Below are 22,710 nucleotides of genomic sequence, written 5' to 3' on the forward strand. Positions count from 1 at the left end.
TTGGTGTTTTGCAGATCTCTTTAAGTTTGTCCTCTTGATAATGTTGATGATGTCATTGAGGAAGTAGAAATTGCAGGCTGTGGATCTCTGGAGAACATTTACAATTTTTCTAGGTTAGGAAGCATAATAGTAGGCTGCAACATCTTTTCCTAAGTGCTATATTTGCTTGGGATACAATTATATTCTCATCTAGAATCATTACTGTGCTGTTACTAACATAATCTAAATGAAGAATAGTCATGGATTCCCTAGTTTTAATTTGCCTTTGGTGCACTGTGCCTTGCCAAAAAAAAATCCCCACAGGGTTACAGATGGAAAGCAAGATACAAGAAATAATTAATACTTGTTAAAAAAAGCTTACATGTAGCTTTTCCATTTCTAATAATCCTATGAAGATCTGTGGTGTAAAAATACATGGCTTAATTTTAAAACAAAGCCAGCACATTTATTTGTAAGTGTTGAATATAAAAATATTTAGTACTATTAAATTTTTACTTGAGTCTGTGTACCAGTTGTTGTCATAAGTGCATTGCTGCCTTGTCATTCTCCTGGCACATTGAAACATTATTTTAATCTCCTCAGTTTTCTTAATATATAGACAACAATGTGGTATTTTTAATAGTCAGAGGTTATGTATTGATTATTGTGGAACTTTTGGGGGTTTAATTTAACCTGGTTTTGGTTTGGTGTTTTTTGTTTCATAAAAAGCTCATGATTACTTCTGTAATTGAAAAATAATTAACCTGACTTGATGCCACTGCAAAAATGGTTTGAGGAAAAAAGGAATCTTGGAGAAATTCTTAAAACTAGCATTTCAAATGTAATGTTTTCTACTCACACAATTTCTTTCATTTGTTTCAGCTGCAATTGAAACATGCAGTAACAGTAGCTGAAGTGAATCAACTGAAGGAGAAAGTAAGTTTTCAAAGAATCTTATTATTTGGTGGTGGGGTTTTATGTTGAGTGGTTTGCTTTTGGGATTTTTCTTATTTCTATGGCTACTAATTTTACTAGGAATAGGCTGAATGCAGAAGGCAGAATTCCCCATTCTGTATGGACATTCAGGGTTGCCCCATCCCAGGTGCAGAATCCAGCTCTTCCCCTTGTTGAACTTCATCTGGTTGGTGATTGCCCAGCCCTCTCATTTGTCCAGGTCTCTCTGCAGGGCCTTTGAGGGAGTCAACAGCTCCTCCCAGTTTTGTGTCATCTGCAGACTTGCTTAGTATTCCTTCCAGTCCTGTCTCCAAGTCATTTATGAAGATATTGAAGAGTACAGGGCCCAAGATGGAGCCCTGTGGAACCCCAGTAGTGACAGGTCTGATGTCACCCCATTCACTGTTACCCTCTGTGCTCGACCAGTGAGCCAATTACTCACCCACTGTGTGATGTGTTTATCCAGCTGTGGGCTGGACAGTTTGTCCAGCCAGATACTGTGAGGGATGGTATTGAAAGCCTTACTGAAATCCAAAAATGTGACATCAACTGGCTTCCCTGGATCAACTAGGTGGGTTACCCTGTCATAAGGTTTGATAATCAGGAGTCTGTCTCTTGAACCTGCACTGGCTGTGATCCATGACTGCGTTGTTTTTCATGTTTTTTTTCAATATTTCCCAGAATGATCTTCTCTGTAACTTTACCAGGCACTGAGGTGAGACTGACAGGCTTGTAGTTTCCAGGGTCCTCCTTCTTGCCCTCATTGAAAATCGAGATGACATTCACCAGCTTCCATTCCGCTGGGACCCATCCAGATTCCCAAGGCCACTCAAAAATCATCAAGAGGTTTTGCAATGACATCAGCCAGTTCTTTGAGGATTCTGGGATGAATCCTATCAGGCCCCATGGATTTGTAGGGATCCAGATGGAGCAGCAGCTCCCACACAGTTTCACAGTCAACTGGGAGCTGGTCATTCTCGCAGTCATGATCCTCCAGCTCAGGGCACTGAGACCCCCTTGGCCCATCATCCGTGTTGAAGACAGAGGCAAAGAAAGCATTAAACAGCTCTACCTTGTCTCTGTGCCTGTTTGGGAGGTGACCATCCTCATCCTGTAATGGACCAATGATATTTCTACAGTGCCTATTGCCATTAATATATTTGAAAAAACTCTTATTATTGTCCCTGACATTTCTGGCAGCTGCAACTCCAGTTGAGCTTTGGCTGCACAAATTTTCTCCCTGCAGTGGCAAGCAGAATCTCTGTTCTTCCCATGTCACTTGACCTTGCTTCCACTGGGCATACACTTCCCTCTTATGCTTTATTTTCAAGAGGAGATCCATTCTCAGCCAAGCTGGCCTTCTGCCTCACTTACTTGATTTCCAGCATTTGGGAATTGCTGCTCCTGTGCCCTTAGGAGGTGATGTTTGAAAAGTGACCAGCACTGATGGACCCCAGCACCTGCAAAAACATTTTCCCAGGAGACTTTACTTACTAGTTCCCTGAGCAGCCTGAAGTCTGCTCTGATCATGTCCAGAGTTGAGGTTTTGCTGGCACTTTTCCTCCTAAAAGAACAGAGATTTTACATGATCTCCAATCTCCACTTCACTCACAAGATCCCCTCTGTTGACAAGCAGCAGATCAAGGAGGGCATCTTTCCGAGTTGGCTCTCTTAGGACTGTTCCATGAAGTTGTCATCCAGGTTTTTAGGAATCTTCTGGCTTGGGTTTTACCAGTTGTGTGATGCTGCCATTTAATTTCTGGCAAGTTGAATTCCAATATAAGGACAAGGGCAGGTTGATTTGAAAGTGTCCCTCAGTTGCTCAGATAATGATTGGTTGGCATCATCGTCCCAGACAGGAGTCTATAGCAGACTCCCTCGATGACAGCCGCATTTGTTGTTTGTCCCTTGATTCTTACCCAGAGGCTCCCAACTGTGCAGTGCCAGCTGTGAGTTCCATACATTCTAACCCTTCATTACATAACTCTGCCTTGCCTGTCCCTCCTGAAGAGCTTGTAAACATCCACCAGGGCACTGCAGTCACATGTAAAATACCAGGGAAGATCAGCTGGTCTCATTAGCTTTATTCAAAAAGGTTGCTAACAAAGTAATAGGACAAGGGAGCTTGTCTTGTACAGGTTAAGATTTTTTATCTCCAGTTTCCTTTGAAGGTATTCAAAATAGGACTCTCCAGAGCTAAAGATATAGTAAGATCTGGAACAATATAAGCTAACAATAAAGGTATGGTTTATTTTATCTCTATAGAAAAAAAGGGATACCAATGAGGAAGCAGTGAAAAGCTCTTGGGTTTCAGTGCTAAACTTATTTGCATTAGCAAGGGTTGGAAGAGTGGACATGATTACTCCAACAGTTGTGTCTTGTTTTAATATTACTGATAAGTACGTAATTGTTATTAGCTATTCTATACTTAAACATGTATGAGCAACTGATTTTTATTTAATCTTTTAGTTCAGATTAATTCCTTAAGTATTAATCTTTTCAGTTAAAAATTGTTGAAGCAGAAAAAAATGAATGGAAATTTAATCGAGCCCAACTACAACAAAACTTGGATGAAAGCAAAGAGAAAATTAAAAAGTTAGAGACCTACTGGTTAGAGGCACAAAATTTATGCAAAACAGTGAATGAGCATCTTAAAGAGACTCAAGAACAATGTGATGCCCTTGAAAAGAAATACAGCAAGGCCAAGAAATTGCTTAAAGATTACCAACAAAAGTAAGTGTCCCAAAATACTGTGTCTCTATTTATTGCTTGTATGTTTTGTACATTATGGGGAAAGCTGTCAGGGGTAGGATTCACTTAACACACTTTGTTTTCATTTTTCAAAGTTTAGGGAAGCAGTAGGCTATAAATGCTGAATTCTTCCACACCTGAAGTCAGCAACTTCTGGAAAGGTTCTCCAGAAATTTTGCTGCTGCTTTTGATTCTTACCTTAGGAACAATTACTTAAAATTTCAATAACAATTTTTTTAAAACAACTTAGTTGAGAAGCTGTAATGCATCTATACTTTTGGAAGGACTACTTGAAATGTGACTTGAGGTATTTGGCAATATCTTTTGCTGTTTGTGGAAAACCCTTTGACTGATTTAAATGTTCCAGATAGGGTAGGCATCACAGGATATTAAATAAGAGTCATGTGATTCAGTCTGAGTTAGGAGTTATATTTTGTGGGGGGAGTAACAGGAATTGGCAGCCCCTGGTGGTCTAGTGGTAAAGGCGCCGCGCTATCACCGCGGAGACCCGGGTTCGATTCCTGGTCAGGGCCACTCCCGGGCAGGTGGGGCTCGTTAGCCCTTAAAGGCAACCCATCTACGTCCTGAGGACCTCGCTGCCACCGTCCAAGCTCGCTTGGCCCCAGCAGATGAACCTTAGGATTAAAGGGTGGGCTCAGTTCCGCGCACACTGTGTCTCACCTAAAAAAAAATCCAATGCGCAGGCTGGAAGGTGTAAAGACCTTCCCCGGATCTTCGCTCGCGAAGACTGGCCATTATTATAACAGGAATTACAAGAAAAATTGAGTTTGGGATATGTATCTAGCGCAATAAAATGGCAGCGTGAAAACAGTATCTTCAATCTGTTAATGGGTTTGGGTTTTTCAGTAAGAATAATATTACTTATTAGATACACCTGTATAAGACTTGAATGCTGTTGTCCTGCAGTTGTGTCTAATTGTTCTACCTTCTTTCCTCTTAGCTAAACAAGAGCTAATTGCAAAATATTTGTAAATGTGTCTTGATAATACAGAACACAACTGTTGCTTTTGATAGTTACTGTAAGCATATAATTCTCTTGTCCCCGATTTCTCTACTTGCTGTTTATTTTTAAAGGCAGTTTATATGATCTTTCATTCTGTAGTCTGCATCCAGAAATGTTACTTTTAACAGTACGTTTTTGAGCTGGTTGGTGAGCTTTTTAAAGGTCTCTTTCCCCTCTCCTCCCAAGCTTATCCACATGGAAGTTCAAAAGTACGTTAAGACGACTGCTGACATGCTAGTTTCCATTTCTTCACTGTGGAGCAAATTGCCATTATTCATTTGACTGTCCCTGAAGCTTTTGCATATTTTATAGATGTTTTATGCTTATTTCCTGGTTTTATATGTTATTCCATATGATGCGACCAAAACCAACTTTTATTTTTGTTTCCTTTTTGTAGTCATTGTTTCTTTATGTAAAATCCAGCCATCGCAATTTCTGTAGGATGAACCAAGTAGAAACTTGAAATGCAATTTATTTTCCTATGAAGAATTTTACCATTGCTTTTGGAAGGAAAATAATGTGTGTGCATGTATCTTTGTGGAAGAGAGTAAGATGTAATGATTGGAGTTGTGCATGTATTTCAGGCTTAAATGTGTATATAACTCACCAGTTTTAAAAGTTGAGAGATGGTTGTAACTTTGCAGAAAAAGTGTTGCCACACATCCTTTTTCTGCCCAGAGTAGATGATAGTCATATGTATTTTCTTTTGAAGACAGACATAGGTAATTTTGTGACATTACAAGATTAATGAATCAGTTCTACCTTACAGACTGATTTTTGTATCCATTTACTAATGGAATGCTTTTTAGTAAATGCAATTGTGCATATTTCTATTTTATGTATTTTTCTACATTTCTGTGTGTTACTGTTTCATAGATATGTATCTATTTCTTTCACCAGAGAAATAGAATTTATGAAGAAAGAAGAAGAGCATTCAAGGCTACTTGAAGAGAGAGACCAGAAATATGCAGAACACTTGAAAATATATCAGGAAAAAGTAAAGTAATATTTTATTTTGAAATAAACTTCTGCATTCTTGGAGAGTTGTATCTCACTTCTGAATTTTAATTCTTGCAGATTTTGGAACTTGAAACTAAATTAAAAGTATATGAGAAAACACCTTATGTGTTTGAAGGTGGCAGTTTATTGGAAGATGGCTGTCAGAGTCCAGGCCAGCCTAATGAACAGTCAAAGATAAAAGAAGAAAATGAGAAAGAAACCAAATCAATAGAAGAAAGAATAAATTCTTTAGATGGGCTAATTTCTGGTGAGTAGGTTGTAGGATTTTTTATTCGCATTTACAAAAATTGGGAGGATTTATATGTGTATTGGGTTTTTTTGTTGTTAAAAGAAGTGAAGTGTTTGCTATTTCATACTGACTGGGTAAATGTTTGACCTGAGCCAGTATGGATAGCTGAGTTTAGGTTCCCCAACATTTTCAGTACTGTTGTAATATATTTCTTAAGTGTTGTGGGAAAGAGGAGACAAACGGAGAGACAACCATTTTAACTGTTCCTCAGATTCGCTGTCAGTGAAATCAGTGTTAGTGGGACTAAAACACTGAGATATGTCAGTTAAAATCCTATTAATTTTAAGCTATGATTTACAGCAAAACTTGCTATGGATTTTTTGTCTTTTAATTTTAAGCCCAGAAAGTTAGAAAATATCAGATGGAAGCTCAAATAAGAATCATATTTTTAAAATTTGTCCTAAATGGTTATGTGAGTTTCTGTCTAAAAGAATGAGGATAGAAAAACAGACACAGGGCACAAATTTTCATCTATTTGAAAATAAAATTAAGTTTTCAAGCCATGATACAATTATATTCTGTTGGATTTTATTTTTTTAATTGAAGAAGTTGAGTAGAAGTATATTTCATATTAACTAGAAATTGCTATCACAATGTGTTAAATTAGTGTAATATAATATAAAGAGTATTTTCATCTAGTAATGGTTAACAGGTAGAATAATTCTGATCTAAGTTCTGAATATTTTTCCGGACAGTGGGCTGGTGAATTTGCTTATCAGTTTTTTGCTGGTTTATTTGTTTGGTTTTTTAAAGAAGTTCCTATTTGTTGCAGATTTCGATGCTTTTGTTGGGGATACTCCCAGATTAGACACCAGTGCCCACAAAGCAAAAGCTCAGCTTGCTTTGAAAGTAAAACGCCAGCCACCTTCTCGATCAAAGCTGAAAGAGTCTCTTGGGGCTGGACAGCAGACTGCAAATCTACAGGTACTGATATTGGTAGATAATTATGCATTCAGGAACCTGAATATGTGTTGAGCTTTATCGGAATTTGCAATTTTAAGTGTCCGTGCTTCATTCAGGCTGTGCCAAAGCATCATATTTTTATGCTGTATCAAGTGAAAAAACCCTTTTTGGGTTCATACCATATATGTGAACTCTGTCATGTTTTTATGGCACAGTTAATTTGAAGTTAGCAAAGAACTGTGTAAGCTTGTTGTATTCTGCTTACTGAGATTTTTGATACAGTGATATACTCATTTATGTTATTATTCTTTCATCTGAAACAAATTGGTTACCAAATTTCTTCAAAAACTAAACACTTCTGAAATGCTTCATTACTCCATAAGTTCACAAGAAGTATACCAGTAAAATGTTCTATCGTGGTTCTGGAAAACAGTGGAAGAACTGAGGTGTCTATTGTCAGTACGAGAGAGAGCCTGTCATAGAAGGAGAATATTGAACTAATTCAGTTAGACTGAGAAGTGGTTGCATTGAATTGGAATGGTCACGGTGTAGCAGAACATTTCTGACTTGACTAGAAAAAGATGATTTTTGATGTGCAAAAAGATCTGTATAAAGGTGGATAACAGCCTATAAAATGAGTTTCATGTGATTTAGATGATCTCCACAAGTGAGTACATTCAGAAAATTTTCTGAACTGATGAATTTTGTGTAGCATAGCATATCCTGGTAAAAGATCATACAGTAAATGAGTATGTGTCATGTTTATTATAAAATGACTTTTGACTTTGTTGAAGGATGAGGATTCAGAAGATACTGTTCTCAACAGAGAACCATCCACTATGTACCTAACCAAGACCTTAGAAACAAGTGAAAAATTACCTCTCCCTCGCCTGGATGACTCAGATAGAAAGAGTGAAAAACCTGAAAAAAGAGAAAGCACAGAAAGCCCTCTAGAGTCAAGTCCTTCTGCTTCCACACACTCTTCTCCAGTACACAAACCAAGCAATGAAAATAGCACCACCACTCCTCGTTCACCTCCTCCTGAAGAGATGACTCCAAGTTCTCCTCAAGGGTATCTCAAGAATGTTAAACAAAGAGAAGCAAAAGGGAAAGGGAAAGAGGCCAAGGGTAAGACTTAAGGGTTTATAATCAGCCTAGTCACTATTAATCATTATTTGATGGAAATACTTGGCTCTTTTTCTTACAAATGATTGGAAAAGGGATCTAATATAATCTTTTAAAAGTTCGGTATTTTCTGTAATCAGCTAACACAAATGTATAAAGGCAGATGATACTTGCTGCCTTTCATATATAGCTCAGAAAAAACCTTCTTTTAATACCCTGAAACAGGATTTATTTTATGCTCTCCTCAATTTGTGTCTCTATAAAGTCTTAAACAAAAATAGTTGTAACCCAGCAATGCAAGAAAGATATTAAGCTGTTAGAGAGTGTTCAAAGGAGGGCAACAGAGATGGTGAAGGGCCTTGAGGGGAAGCTGTATGAGGAGTGGCTGAGGACACTGGGTGTGTTCAGTTGGAGGAGTCTGAAGGGAGACCTCACTGCAGTTACAATTGCCTTGTGAGGGGAAGAGGAGGGGCAGGCACTGATCTCCTCTCTGTGGTGACCGGTGACAGGACCTGAGGGAATGGTCTGAAGTTGTCTCAGGGGAGGTTTAGGTTGGATATTAGAAAAAGGTTCTTCACCCACAGGGTGGTTGGGCACTGAAACAGCCTCCCAAGGGAAGGGGTCACAGCATCAACCTTGCCAGAATTCAATGGTCCTGTGTAGGGCCAGGAGTTAGACTGATCCTTGTGGGTCCCTTCCAACTCAGCATATTCTGTGATTCTGTTAGTTTAAAAAAAGAATTAAGCCACTTATCAAAACAAGTATCTAATATATAAATGATTTTGCTTTCTTTTCTACATTTTGTTTTGTGGTGGCAGAAGCATTGCAAACACCTTTTTTTTTTTAATTGCCCCCAGAAGAGCTAATTAATGCAGTACATCAAAGATGAGGATTACTGTAAAAAGCTTGCTCTATGTGGGCAAAATAGCACTAAATGCTACTTTCTGCTAGATTGCTGCTTTCTAATCATATTTAAATGTCTACCTAATATTTCATTGAAATAATCCTTTCTGTTACCTTCCCATGCATTGATGTATCAGTCTGTATTTTAACCTATTGTGTTGCATTTAAGAAATTACCTCTTTTCTTAAATATTACCTCTGGAAATAGAGTTGGAAACAAATGTCAGTATTAAAAGTAATTCTACTGGATTTGTATTTAAGTTGACAGAAAGAATAACTAGTTTAACTGTAATTAATAATTTATTGGTTGTTACATGTTTAGAAAGAGTGGTTAACCAATCGGCTAAAGTTCTGATGTTGATCAGAAACTACTAATTAGATAAACCAAAAAAACCCAAAAATGGATAAACTCTTGACTATTCTCATAAGTCAGTATGTAAGCTTTAAGATAATCATTATATTTTTCAGGAAGTATTATTAGCTGATGAAGTGGTAGGGAGTTGTCCTCAGTTTTGTGAAGTAAACATGATTTTTGCGTTTTATGGTCCTTGAAGGCATCTGTGTACATTACTTCATGTCAGGAGTTGTCTTGAAGGCAGAGCTTAAAGTCTACTTTGTCTCACAAGAAGCAGATAGCATCTCTCTCACAGGCAGCTTAGTTATGAAACACCTGATTTGCAATACAAAACATATTTCAATTATTTAAAGAACATCTAGTGGCCTGAGAACTTAAAAGTAAGTACATTTAGGACTTACAGTAATCTGTTACAATCCACTGAGAAGAGGTAGTGTGATGCTTAAAGTTCATCACCTAATTTTGCTTAATTATTGAAGAGTTGTTATTGAACATGCTTTATTTGGTGAAAAATTGGATCCCAAGAGGGGTTGTATTCAGTTTTGAAAATAGGAGTCTTCGAGGAGCTTCGAAGTCCCAGTTGTTTCTTTAGAATTGTCACAGTTTGTATACCATTTCCAAGAAACTCAGCTTGTTAGGGTCTGTCTGCCCTTCAGGTACCGACTGTCCTGTTGGTCAGGCACACTTTCTGGAGCTGGCAGCTTGCATACACAGCCCGCGTTTGAAGGAACTGACCTAGACTACTGAACCAGAAAAAATTACAGAAGGAACATCTATGATACTTCAAGCACAATAAAGGAAGATTAAATGCTCTACTTGCTCAACTGTTGCTTTAAAAATTAGTTTCTTTCATGCGTCTTACACTGGTTATCTAGTTTTAATTATCTATTTTGTGTATTTTGAAGTCAACATTTTGCAAAAGGAGGAGATCCTTTTTTCTAAACCTATCTTGAACTATCTTTTGTTTGTAATTCAGTGAAGCAAAATACTGTGGCAAGTTTAATCTTTCTGTAGGCGGTATAGAATTCTAGAATATAATAATTCTGTTTATCAAAAGCAGTATTTTTGAACAGTCATAAGTAACTGTTGTGTTGCCATTTTTCAGTGGTTCAGCACAACCAGACTGATGGGAAGAAGTCATAGAGAATAACTTAGGTGATATGGCAGCAGTATTTTCAGCTAGTGTCTGCATGTGAGAATATGAATTTTAACACTATCACTTAGGTTTTAGTATTTAACTTAGAAGCATCATGATTAGTGCTTGAAACTTGCAGGTATTTTTAGAATAATGTTTTTGTTTTTCATCCCTCTGTGGAAAGCAGAAGAAAAGAAAAATGAAGATAGGACAGTAGAAACAAATGAAGGAACATCATCAGGGAAGTCCAAAAGGAGATTTCCAGATTTTGGGTAAGATTATATACTCTTGTTCCTTTGGACAAAATTGGTGTTCTGTGTTACTTGTGAGAATATAGTGTTCTCTAAATAAAAACATGTTGAGGAAATCCAGTAATGCTACTTCATAGCAACATCACTGGAACAGTCTTGATCGTCTTGAATTTGTAATGCTGCTTTCATGTTTCTATCATATTTTGACTTTATTTATCTATACTTTTTTCCCATCAAAGAATTTCTTGGGGTTCTTCAGTTTTTGTATGAATACACCACCAAGCACATTAAATTGCAAATACGTGCATAGTTTTATGCCAAAATATTGTTGATACCTAGACTCTAATTTTATGTCCTGCTGGTGTTACACTATAAAATAGATACCTGTCTTGCCTTAATTCCTTCCACAGTAGAGGTATCATTACATAGGTTTGGCTATAGTCTCTGCTTACTGAACTGTTCCTTGGAGACAGGTGTGAGTGGATTTCTGACTTTCATTTAAAAAATGCGATTGCCCACCTGCAGGGGCAAAACAGAAGTGCAAGCTGCGTATTGTCTGGAAATAGTGTGGTAACTGAACTCTGGGGATTTGGGAGAAGAGTTGCTATGTTTTGCAGTAAACCTTGCTCCTTTGGAGAGAGGTATAAGCTTGTTGAAGCCATCTGACATTGAAGACTTAGAATATTACTGCCACAAATGCATCAGAATATATAACAAAAAAAATGGTAACTTATTTCACACACAGATAATGTAGTTAGTGACTTCGCCCAAGTGCACTGTGCACTGTGCAAGGAATGCTTATATAGCAATGAAACTTCTTTTTGGTTGTATCTGCTACATTTCTTTGGGCATTTTCTGTTTTTATTTTGGTTATATATGGTCTTTGAAAGGGTGCTGTCATTGTTCTTAAATAAAACATGAATGACAGAACTTTTTAAATTGCATCTATAATCTGCAAAATCATGCTTTGTGTAACAAGAGAAATGTTGCTTTTTGTAACTGTCGAAATCAATGTAAAAACTAGTTTGCTGATTTAAAAAATGTTGCAATTGTTTAAATGTAAATGCTTTATGAAATTTGTGTTTTTTCACTTCAGTGGATTACGGAAATCTGGGGGCAAGGGTAAGAAGCAAGAAAAAGAAAATCTAAGAGGTTCTCTGGATAGCAGGTAGTTATTTTCTTAGTTTAATACATACATGTTGCATTCATAAAATTTGTAACCTAAGAATTTCTTTAAAACTATCATTACTGTTTGATCTTAAATTATACTCGTGTTTAACAGTGACAAAATTATATGAAGATTAATGATGTAGAGATGAGCTTCTAATCTCATGAAATAAGAAAAAATACACAGAAAACTGTAGGGCAAACTGTGTATAAAAACTGTATTTTGCTTAGATGAATGTCAAGAAAATTAAATTAATATATTACTTGAAATTTTTTGATTGTGTGAAATATTGCAAAAGTTCTTAAATTTGTGTTGTTAAATAACACATTATTTTGGCTGGATCGTTAAAGGTAAACATCAGTACATTTTAAGTATCAGTTGTGCTGTGAAACTGCTGAAAATAAGTTTTGAGTGCTTGGAGTTTGTTCTTGGTTTTTAAGGCATGGGTTGTGTGTTTGAGGGGTGGGATGGGGGTTTTGCTGTTGTTGTTTTTAAACACAATTTAATCTGCTTATCTCAGAGGTTCTCGAGAACTCTTGGATGACTCTGGCAACAATCTGTCTGCATCAGATTCAGATTCCCCTGTTCCTACTTGCATGCCTTTCTCTTGGTTTGGAGACAGCCACAAAGAGCCTCCAGTTTCTAGTAGCAGCCTGCACGTTACCCAGAGCGGGCAGGATGGTTGTGAGCACGGTCAAGAGAAGAACAGAACCAAGGTAAAGATGACTGATTTGTGCTTTGAAGATTTGCATCTTGTTAAAGTAAAAGCATCGGTAGTTAGTATGTGAAAGCCTAATGACTTAGTCCACGACCACATCACCTCTTGCAAACATTGCTGCAGAAGTTTGAGAATTTACAGCCCTCACAAGCAGACGCTGTGTGAGTGTTCCTGTTCCCTCCTCTTTAGTGGAAACATCAGTAGTGGCTATTCAGGCTGAAGTAGCATATAAGGAAAAATCGCAGGCTATGTTTTTTTTGCTGGTTTATAACACTAAAAGTAACTCTAGCTTTAGGAAAGCATAGCTTTAAAAGCTAAATCTGTTTCCCAGCCTAGTACTTGGAGGAAGTGTACATAAATAGAGGTCAGCCTTCCAAGCAGTTGACCAACTAGTTCTTACCATACTGGAATGTAGGGCTGGAGTAGCAGACCATTGGAGGAAGGATAGCATCCTGGTTTTCACTGACAAATTTAGTATTGAAAGCAAAGAAACATGTCCTTAGAACACTCTCTCCTCCAAGAAACTACTTTTGAGTAACCAAAAATGTTCTAATAATTTAAAGCCTTTTAACCAAGTCCTAAAAGGGACACAAGAGAGTTCAGTCTATAGGCATAAAGTTACCATCTTTATAGTTTAAACCATTTGAAAGAATAGCTTAGAAAAGTTAAAAGTGTAATGTGTGTGCTGTCTAAATGTTTGGTAAGACTAGGTCTAAATGTAAGACTGTTCCCAACAATCTTATTAACTTCATTCTTGTTTCCCTTGGATTTTGTTAGATTGAAAATTATAGTTATTTGAGTAACCTCATAAGCTAAGTTTATTCTCGAGTTTCACACTTTTTCTTCACTTTGGATGGGCAAAATACCCTTTCATGTTTTCCTTTTCTTCTGTGTTATTAGAGAGAAATTGCATATCTGGAAGAGAAACTTGCCAGGTTATAGTCCATGAAGTCACTGATGTTTTGCAGAGATGACAGATAATAGGTTTGCTTTCCATGTTTCCAGATGCCAATCGCACTAAAAGGCTGTTATAATACATTTTTTAAATTACTTTGTTTTCTCAGTGTAAATTTACAGTCCCTATGATACGAGTAAGTTGTCAGCATATGTAGTTTTTAAAACTTACAGAAAGTGGGTTTAGAACTACCTTACTATAACACAGGAACTTAATATGAGAAAGAACTTTTTGATCTCTGAAGTAGAACAGAACTTTACAGAATGTTGTGCGTCAGTCTTGTGTATTTACAGCTCCTGCATTGTTTGCTTCTGTTGAAGCATGCAGTGGCCAAAAGGTGTTTCTGTACAAAACCAAGAATCTTGGAGGGTATATGCATATATTTGGGTACAGTTTTTCATTAAATAGGAGAGCATGGTTGATCTCTTAATAGGCTGTAGCAAAGCTATCAAGAGATGTTTTCTGTCTAGATATGCATTCAGAGGTTTATCTTTCAAAGTCATTGATTCTGAAGAACCCATTTTTCTCCTTTTCATTCCTCCTTTCTGATTCAAATAATTTTTCTAAGCATAGTGGAAGTCCCACTGCTGCATTTCTACTATAAGCACCCCTAATGTGCTTAAGCACCCGTTAAGATTTTTATGTAAACATGTTCTTTTTGGCCATCAGAAAGGTATAAATCTTACCAGATTGGGTGTTCCTTTCATTGCCCTGAAATGATAGCCTTTTCTTCTTATTGTTGTCTTACTTTATCCAAGTTGATCGTTACTTTAACCTTCCATCTGGTTTGGGGTTTTTTTGGTTGTTTCCTTCTCGTGCTGCAGCATGTAAATTGCTGCTTGCTGCTCTTTTCCTTAGGGCCAGTTGCAAAACAGCAGCTGGAAGATTATGCTGATGCTCAAATGCTTTTCCTTTTAGCAATGTTTTCTTCATGGTTTTTTCTAAATTTTTTGCTTAAATATCATAATGCTGGGTTTGTGGGTTTTTGACCAGTTTGTTTCTTAATTGTTCTTGATTTTCTCTGTAAAGATAGAAAGAGTAAACAAAGGGTAGCTAAAAGAAAAGCTCCTAAATAGATTTTCAGTTTGGGTTGAAGTTAATTTGAGAATAGGTTGATGGACAAAGTATTCTATTGTTTCTGGTAATAATTTTTACATCTAAAAGACTAAAGAAGTCCCTAAAATATAATGTAATTAATAAAATAATCTACATGGTAAATAGAACACCACTTTTCAGTCAAGGACAGTACCACACAAAGTCAGCAGGAAAACTCAAGTTGTGATTTGGGGTTTTTTTGTTTGTTGTGATATGGTGGTGATGGGGGTTTTTTGGCTGTTGGGGTGTATTTATAAATGTGTATCAGTAATTTAGAGTAAAAGATCAAGTGTATGCTCCCATAACAAAAATAGGATAAGCTAGAAAATTGAAAGTTCAGGTTAAATTGCCATCAGAACACAGATACAGAGGTGCTCAATGAATATAATGGCAAAAATGTCATTCTCTTATAGGAGCATCATTTACTGAAGAAAACTGTCTTTAAGATCAGCTTAATTTAGGATCTCAGATTATTTATGCATGTGGGGGTGTGGTATGGCATCCTTAAAAGTGTAGTTACTTGATTAGAGACTTAGAGAAAATTGGAGAACATAATGGCGAATAATTTCTTACTGTTTGTTTTCAACAGATAATAGTATTGGGAAATAAATTTTAGAAAAGCAAAAGTAGGATGCATGCTTTTGGCAGAATTATTTTTCACTCCCTAATGAAAGATATCATACAGATCACGATCTGAGTTACAAATGGAGGTAATCAAATTAGAGAATATTCTGGAAAACAGATACATTAGTATTCTTTAGGACTCTTTACCAAATTGGTGTGAAGTTTTCAGGTGTAGCATCAGGTTTTTTCCGAGTCTTCAGCTGGGGTCCCAGGCTGCTCAGGTAACCTGCCTGAGGCTGTAGCAGTACTGGCTGGCTAAGTTTCAGATCCTGCTGCTTTTAGATGCTAAGCCAGGCATAAGGATCCAAAAACTTCCTTTAAACACAGTGTAATAACTGAATGTAAACAGTAATGCTATGAAGGTTTTACATTCTTTCAGTATGATTTTACAGTTCTTTCAATATGATAGTCATATGATAGTATATTAGTCATGTTTCTAACCTGAATTTTGCTTTGAAGAATTTATTTTAGTGAATTATTAAAATACTAATTTTTTTTAAAGTAACAATTTTTTATTTCAGAAGAGTGTTCTGTTTTGCAAATAATATATTCAGATGGTCAAACTGCATAATTAATGTTTATTTACAATGTTAAACCAATTTTCTAAAGACATCTGAGTAATTGTTTAACATGTGAAATGTTCAGCTTTGTTGTAGTGTTTTTACACTATTTGGTACTTTAACTATAAAGAAATTTTACATAGCTTGATATAGTCTATATACTATAAAAATTCTTCTAAAGGTATTTTGCATTTATGTGGTATTTTTCATATATGGTAATTTTCAGATTACATGATCCTGTGCCTCAAATGCAGCCACCACCTCAAAACTGAATTACAGAATCAGAGTAGTGTGGCTTGGAAGGAACCTTTAAAGGTCACCTAGTCCAACCCCCCTAGATCAGGTTGCTCAGAGCTCTGTTCAACCTGATCTTGAATGTTGAATGTTCCCAGGGATGGGGCACCTACCACCTCTCTGTTACAGTGATTCACCACCCTCACTGAAGCTGTTAAAGGAACTGCAATACAGTACAGTATCATAAATCAAAATTTAAGGCTTTTGGAAAGCTTGTCCTTGGGCAAGCTCTGTATTCTCTATTAATGAATGATTTGAATCCTGTTTGCTTTACTGTTGACTACAGTGGTGCAACAGTGGGCAGCTGTGAAGTCTAGTCTAAACCTAGTTTCGTTTTCACAAACTTTGTAAGATATGGGGGTATTCCCATCTGTCATGGGAATCCTGATGACCATAAACAATTAGGATGGATTTTTATCTCTCCAACAGGAGATAAAAACCACCACCTTCTGAAGCACATTCATAGTGCTTGTGTAGGCTTCAGTTTAATACAAATTTGGCATGAATAATTCCAACAAATGCATTTTAAATTGCTTCTCCCGGAGCATGGCATGCCTGCTGGAAAAGTAACCACGTGTATTTCCTTGGGTACTTTAACACCATTTCAGGTTATGACCCATTCTCCACACAAGGTGCTCTTACTGGGGGATATTGCTTTAAATTTGTTACTGTGGTTTTGAATTCAGAAGTTTAACAAAAACAAGTCAGATGCTTTGTGTAGTTAGTGCATTTCATATGTGTTCTAAAGGTAACTAAGTTGTACTACTTTTCTTTTTACCAAAAATCAAAATTACTAGAATGTCACCTTATGACCTGCTTTTCCAAGGAGTGAGTTAATAAAACGTTATTTCCACTTGTTTGCAGAGTAGAATTGTCATAGATGATACATACCATAGCAAGCCAAGTTGTGAACTTTCAGGGTTAGTGACAGAACCAAATCTGTCAGGTCGTTCACACACTTTAACCTTCTCTTCAAATGAGGTGAGTTTCAAAGTGTGTATATGTGTCTTGTTGATGTTGTTGTTCACACTACAGCATGTTTAATAGAAACAGATGTGTGTAATGTGAAACCAGATGGCTGTTCCATATTTGAATGTTGAGGAGCACTATAAAGAATCATAAGGTGTTCGTGAACTAAGGACACAGATTAGTGGGTGACACATCAGCCTGTGTGTTCTGATCCTAGTTATATCATAAAAATTGGAGTAAACTCTCTTGCAGTTTTTAATTTTAAATATAATATCATTCTGTTCCACTAATTTAAAACAAATTGCTGGGTGAAAACTGCAGCGTTTTTGACCTTGCCTTCACTTCTGCACAGGTTTGTTTTACTGTAAAATTTCGTCTCAATAAAAACAAACAAAAAAGAAACAACCAAAAAAAGGCAGAATATGGTAGTTTTGATATAGAGGTAGAAATTAGGCATCCGAAAGTCAGTGTTCATTTCCCCTGGAGAACTAACTCCTTTGGCTACAGCTGAAACCTAATGTCTGCACTTGGGTAGCATTCTGAGATGTCTTATTTGGTGATTGACTGATGGGCATCTTTTCCTAAATGAAAGGGTTTAATTTATAGACTCATTAAAAGCTGAACATAGTTATTTTACAGAAATGAGTTAGTGGCTCATGAATGTCAGGGGTTTTATTAGGTGTCTTAAATCAGGCTCTGGTGAAAACCTTAGTATTTCAGTAATACATAGAAAGTCAGAACAGTCTTACAAACAGTGTTATAAATTTACTAAGGTAAAAATCTGAAGTGTCAAAAATCATATAACTTGTTCACAGGTTGCAGTAGTGGATTAATTTGTAGAGAGTCATTAGGTCACCCCTAAGCCTCCTCTTCTCAAGGCTGAACAACCCCAGCTCCCTCAGCTCTTCAGACCCTTCACCAGCTTCATTCCCCTTCTCTGGAATTGCTCCAGCACCTCAATGTCCTTCCTGAGTTGAGGACCCAGAATTGCACACAGGACTCAAAGTGCATCCTCACCAGTGCCAAGTACAGGAGGACAAGTGCTGCCCTGGTCCTGCTGGCCACACTATTCCTGGTGCAGGCCAGGATGCCCTTGACCCTCTTGGCCACCTGGGTACAGACTGGCTCACGTTCAGGTGGCAGCTGACCAGCACCCCCAGGTCCTTTTCCACTGGGCTGCCTTCCAGCCACTACCCCCAGCCTGTAGCACTGCATGGGGTTATTGTGGCCAAAGTGTAGGACCTGGCACTTGGCCTTGTTGAAACTCATGCTGTTGGTCTCAGTCCATAGATCCAACCTGTCCAGGTCCCTCTCCAGGGCCTTCCTACCCTCCAGCAGATCAACACTCCAACCTAACTTGGTGTTGTCTGCAAATTTACTGAGGGTACACTCCATCCCCTCATCCAGATCATCAGTAAAGATACTGGACAGGATCCTTAACTTAAGCTCTTCACAAGTAGAATTTCTGCCTGATGGTTGTTGTTTGAATGGGTTCATAAACATCCATTAGGAATCATGCTATCCAGTGTTGAACAACCCCTGCTTGCAGAGGGGTGTGCCACTGCATGCTGCCTTACAAATCCTGGAATTGTTAGGAGACGAGAGATGGAAGCACCTCTTAGAGATACAGGCAAAGGCAGCACTGAAGAGTCTGCCTCTGCTGGGCAGGTGCTCACAGGCAGTTTGGGGAAGTGACTGCCTGCTGAGAGTTATGTTGTTAGCAGCCAGCTAGTTACAGCAGAGGCACTTCCCTCACAGATGGCTAGCAAGCTGGCTGGTAATCCTTCTAAAGTTCTTAATATGTTAAATGGTGTGAGCAGTGTTTTCTTGGGCTTTGTATTATCTTCAGAGCTTCAGTATTTCTGTACTCGCTTTCTGAATCACCTGTGTTTTTATGTGGGAGCCCATGGCTTTCTCACGCTTCCTTACCTTATAAGTAGTTTTAGTTCTGCGTTCTGAATTTGCAGCTGATCTCTTGTGTGCATGCTGGCTGTTTTGGGGACCGTAACTTCGATGTACAAACAGCTTGGCATGTTCCTTGTGCCTCTGAATATTTGGGGGAAAATGATGTAGAGGTGTTTTTTAATGACCAATAAGCATTACTCAGAAGTGTGTGTTCTTCATCTTACCCTTCTACAGTTTTCACTTTCCTATTCGTATTCTGAAAAGTAGTTAGGTGTGCTTTTCCCTTGTGCAGTAATGAAAAATTCAAATTATACAGGATTAAATATCTTTCTGTGAGGAGATAATGTCTAGGTGTTTTAACACAGATTCAGGTATTGCTACAACAACTTCTGGTTTTAGGGGTCTGTCTTTACCAATATGAAGTAGGAGGAGTTTGTTAGCAACTGCTGATTCTGAAACCCTGTATTGCAATTAGTAGCTCAGCCTGGAGGACTCCAGTCTGTTACCTGCTCTAATCCGCACTGCTCGGAGGAACTGATGCAGAGAGCCCCCGAGATTCTGTCAGGGGAATGCGTTCCTTGAGTGAAATGAATGAATCTGTGCCTCTTTTTTTGACAGGAGTACACCTTCCTCAAGTACTTATACTCTGAAATTACAGAAGCAAAGTTTTTGCATGGCTTGCACAGATTCAATAAAACTAGAGAGTGAGTTCCAACTGGAATGTAAGATTTTACACATTTCTCCATGGAAAGGAGATAGATAGATAGATAGATACATGCATATTACCCTACAAGGAATAGAAGTAGATATATATTAAAAATACATAATACATATGGCAATATGTATGTTCTAATAGTTCTTGCAGATTAATAGACCACATATGACTCTGAGATACAAGTCAAACTTCAAATGTAAAGTGTTTCCCCTTTTTAATGTATTATTCATGAACAGGTGCTAGTATGAGACCAAGTTACCAATATATATTTTGTATTACATTAGCAGATTAAGCAACACTATTATCTAAAATTATTTAAAATAAATTGGCATTTTGAAATTCCCTCGGTAATTTATCAAATTAATCTTCTCTGTGTGAAGCATCTAAAGCTTGATAGCTTGGATAGGAAACTACAGTGCCCCAGTTGTATTGATACAGATGCTGTACAGAGCACTTCAAGCAAAACCTCTTCAAGAGCTATTTGCTGTTATTTAATGTAAATTGTTATTTTTATTTTGCACTTCAGGAAATGGATGTGTTCACACTTGTTATATCTACATAAGGATTTTGATTTGGATAAGGAGTTCATTTTTAAAAAATAAATCTCCTGATTGTTCCCACTTGCCTTACTTTGATTTACCTTGGAAATCAAATCAGATGTGCTCCAACAGTGGTCTTGGTGCATTCCAACTGCTAACAACCATTGAGTCTGTGGGACCAGACTATAGCTGTTTGGAAGTGAAACTCCCCCAAATGTTCCATCAAATGTTGTGAGATCCTTGTGGCTGGGAGCTGTAGTTGTTCACCTGAGACTTACAGGGTCACATCTCAAATCCATCACTAGAAAAATGCTGATTTCCAGGTTTTCTGTTTACAGATTATGTGTAAGGCTCCCTGGGAAAGGGGGGAGTACTTTCTGCTGTTTTGCAAATATCTTCGATCAATCATGGACGCTGCCTGGTGGAGCAATATGCAAGTCTGATGCAGCCTGTACTCAATCATGAGCTAGTGAGGGATCGTTTTGGATAGTTAATAAAACTTTAGGTAACTGATGTTACTGATTCAAGTACCACACTCAAATTTCTTCTGTAAAGACACTGAGCTCTGTTTTCTGTAGATTTTCTTTTGTGATGTAGTAGTGCTTCAGGACAAACAGCAGTACCTTCTCCCCTCAGAAGCAAACTGAAATTGAAGCAGTGTGCTTCAAAAGCTCCTGTGAGCTGGCCAAGTGTATTTTCAGAGGAAGGCTACAAGCACTTATGTTTCTGAAATGGTCATTTTCTACTAGACCCTTTAAAATGTTGATGTGATAGCATCAGTAGAAAGAACGAACAGTCGTCTCTTTTAGAAATGTAGTAAAACTATGCCTGGAACAGTCACCAGATTGTTACAGACTACTAGAATTGCTTTTATTTTCGACTTACATCACTTAACAATAACCAATAGTAGAGTTGAAGTGCTGCCTGATGATTCTTCATGCTGTGCAAGGTACCATCTAACATTAGGATTGAGCTCCCTTAACCAACTAAGTGAGCAACGCATTCACTGTTAGGATACACCCAATTTAAGCTAATGCTTTGCTATATAATTTCTTGAAGAAAAACATTTATGTTGTCTATTTCTGACTTTGTGTTGAATGCTGTAGTCATTTTGTTTATAGTAAACTCCTAGGCAAACTGACTGTAAACTGATCTCAAGAACTTAAGTCCTTTTGGAATAGAGTATGTTTAAAAATGCATTTTGTTAATCAAACTCAACCAACAACTGGAATTCAACATATAGTCGAGTAAAACATTGCTTATGGTGACTTTTCTCAATTGGTTAGGCATTAGATGACGAATTTGCAACAACAGGAAAGCAAAATCAATGGCACAGTAGACCTATTTCTGAATGGACCACGCAGCAAGTATGCCACTGGTTAATGGGAATGAACATGGAGCAGTATATTACAGAGTTCACAGCTATGAACGTAGATGGACAGCAATTAATGCAGCTCGACAGCGAGAAGTTAAAGGTAAGTGAATATCCCAGGATATATTTGTAATCACTTAAGTTTCACTGCATATTCAAACATAATTTTAAACTGCAAAGTGTTCTCTTGTTTTCATGACTTTTTAAGGGAGTTAGTCTTACTTCTTATTTGGAGTTACTTCCTTTTGAAATACTTGGACTATACAAGACTATACAGTTAGATGGTAGTTAGTAATTGACTGTAGAATTAAAGACAAGCTGTTTATAATCAGAAAAATAATAAATATTATTTCCTTGTTTGCATCTGGAGGAAATGCAATTAAGCATAACTGTCCAAAGGGTCTTGATACATCTGTCATCAGTCTCAACAAAAGGTCATATCAAAACAAGATCCGGCCAATTCAAATGCATAGAATTGCAGAATCCTGTTTTAGAAATCTGTTTCTTCCACATCTCCTCTTCAAATGAGAAGACTAAAATCATATCCAGTGATCAAATTTTTTGGGTTTTTACTTCTGCTGAAAATAAGTATTCTGAGTCTTTTGAGCCTTTTCTTGCCATTTCAGATCTGGAAGCTGCGTGGTATTGTGTGTTCCTTATAGTGCTAGTAAACTCTTCAGTTTTTCTCTCTTGTTAGATTATCAGACTGCATTTTGGACAAGCAAGATGTGTGACTAAGAGAGGTTCCTTGGTCTATTCTGGCATAAGGGACATTATTATTAATAGTCAGTAACAGAATGTGTGAGATTTGGGGGGGAAAAAAGCATCTAACTTAGTCTCCAAAATATACCTGGACTTTAAAATAGATGTGCAACCCTAAATGTCCTGTATTTTGTAAAATTTCCTGGACACAGTTAAGTGACTGTCTCTGTTTGAGCAACTTCTGATGTTGAAGTCTAAAGCTCAATGTGCATGGAATGCCATTCGGTTTAAGAGGGTGTGAGTGCATTCAGGAACTTGGAGTCAGCTGCTGCCACCTCCTGATCGAACACTGAAGTGTACCAGCTGCTTACTGCATCACTTTCTAATAACACACTTTAAAATCTTT

At 37.4% G+C, this 22,710-nt stretch overlaps 1 protein-coding gene across 7 annotated transcripts in view; it reads left to right on the forward strand.

Annotated features, from left to right (window-relative positions):
- The window catches only part of LOC126652929 (neurabin-1-like), a 41,574-nt gene that overhangs the window by 17,121 nt on the left and 1,743 nt on the right, over nucleotides 1-22,710 (forward strand). For 3 of the 7 annotated variants that reach the window (XM_050340171.1, XM_050340172.1, XM_050340173.1), the window contains exons 8-18: nucleotides 862-915; nucleotides 3,437-3,666; nucleotides 5,609-5,705; nucleotides 5,786-5,975; nucleotides 6,790-6,941; nucleotides 7,715-8,048; nucleotides 10,622-10,709; nucleotides 11,785-11,856; nucleotides 12,377-12,572; nucleotides 16,967-17,083; nucleotides 21,517-21,705. In XM_050340171.1, the coding sequence (XP_050196128.1) occupies nucleotides 862-915; nucleotides 3,437-3,666; nucleotides 5,609-5,705; nucleotides 5,786-5,975; nucleotides 6,790-6,941; nucleotides 7,715-8,048; nucleotides 10,622-10,709; nucleotides 11,785-11,856; nucleotides 12,377-12,572; nucleotides 16,967-17,083; nucleotides 21,517-21,705 (1,719 nt within the window). Of the gene's footprint in view, nucleotides 1-861; nucleotides 916-3,436; nucleotides 3,667-5,608; nucleotides 5,706-5,785; nucleotides 5,976-6,789; nucleotides 6,942-7,714; nucleotides 8,049-10,621; nucleotides 10,710-11,784; nucleotides 11,857-12,376; nucleotides 12,573-16,966; nucleotides 17,084-21,516; nucleotides 21,706-22,710 lie in introns of those variants that run through there. The other 4 variants (XR_007632074.1, XM_050340174.1, XM_050340175.1 and 1 more) reach the window with 4 other exon arrangements.

The sequence above is a fragment of the Myiozetetes cayanensis genome, unplaced genomic scaffold (genome assembly GCF_022539395.1).
Source record: "Myiozetetes cayanensis isolate MyiCay16 unplaced genomic scaffold, myiCay2020 scf9, whole genome shotgun sequence".
Lineage (NCBI taxonomy): Eukaryota > Metazoa > Chordata > Aves > Passeriformes > Tyrannidae > Myiozetetes > Myiozetetes cayanensis.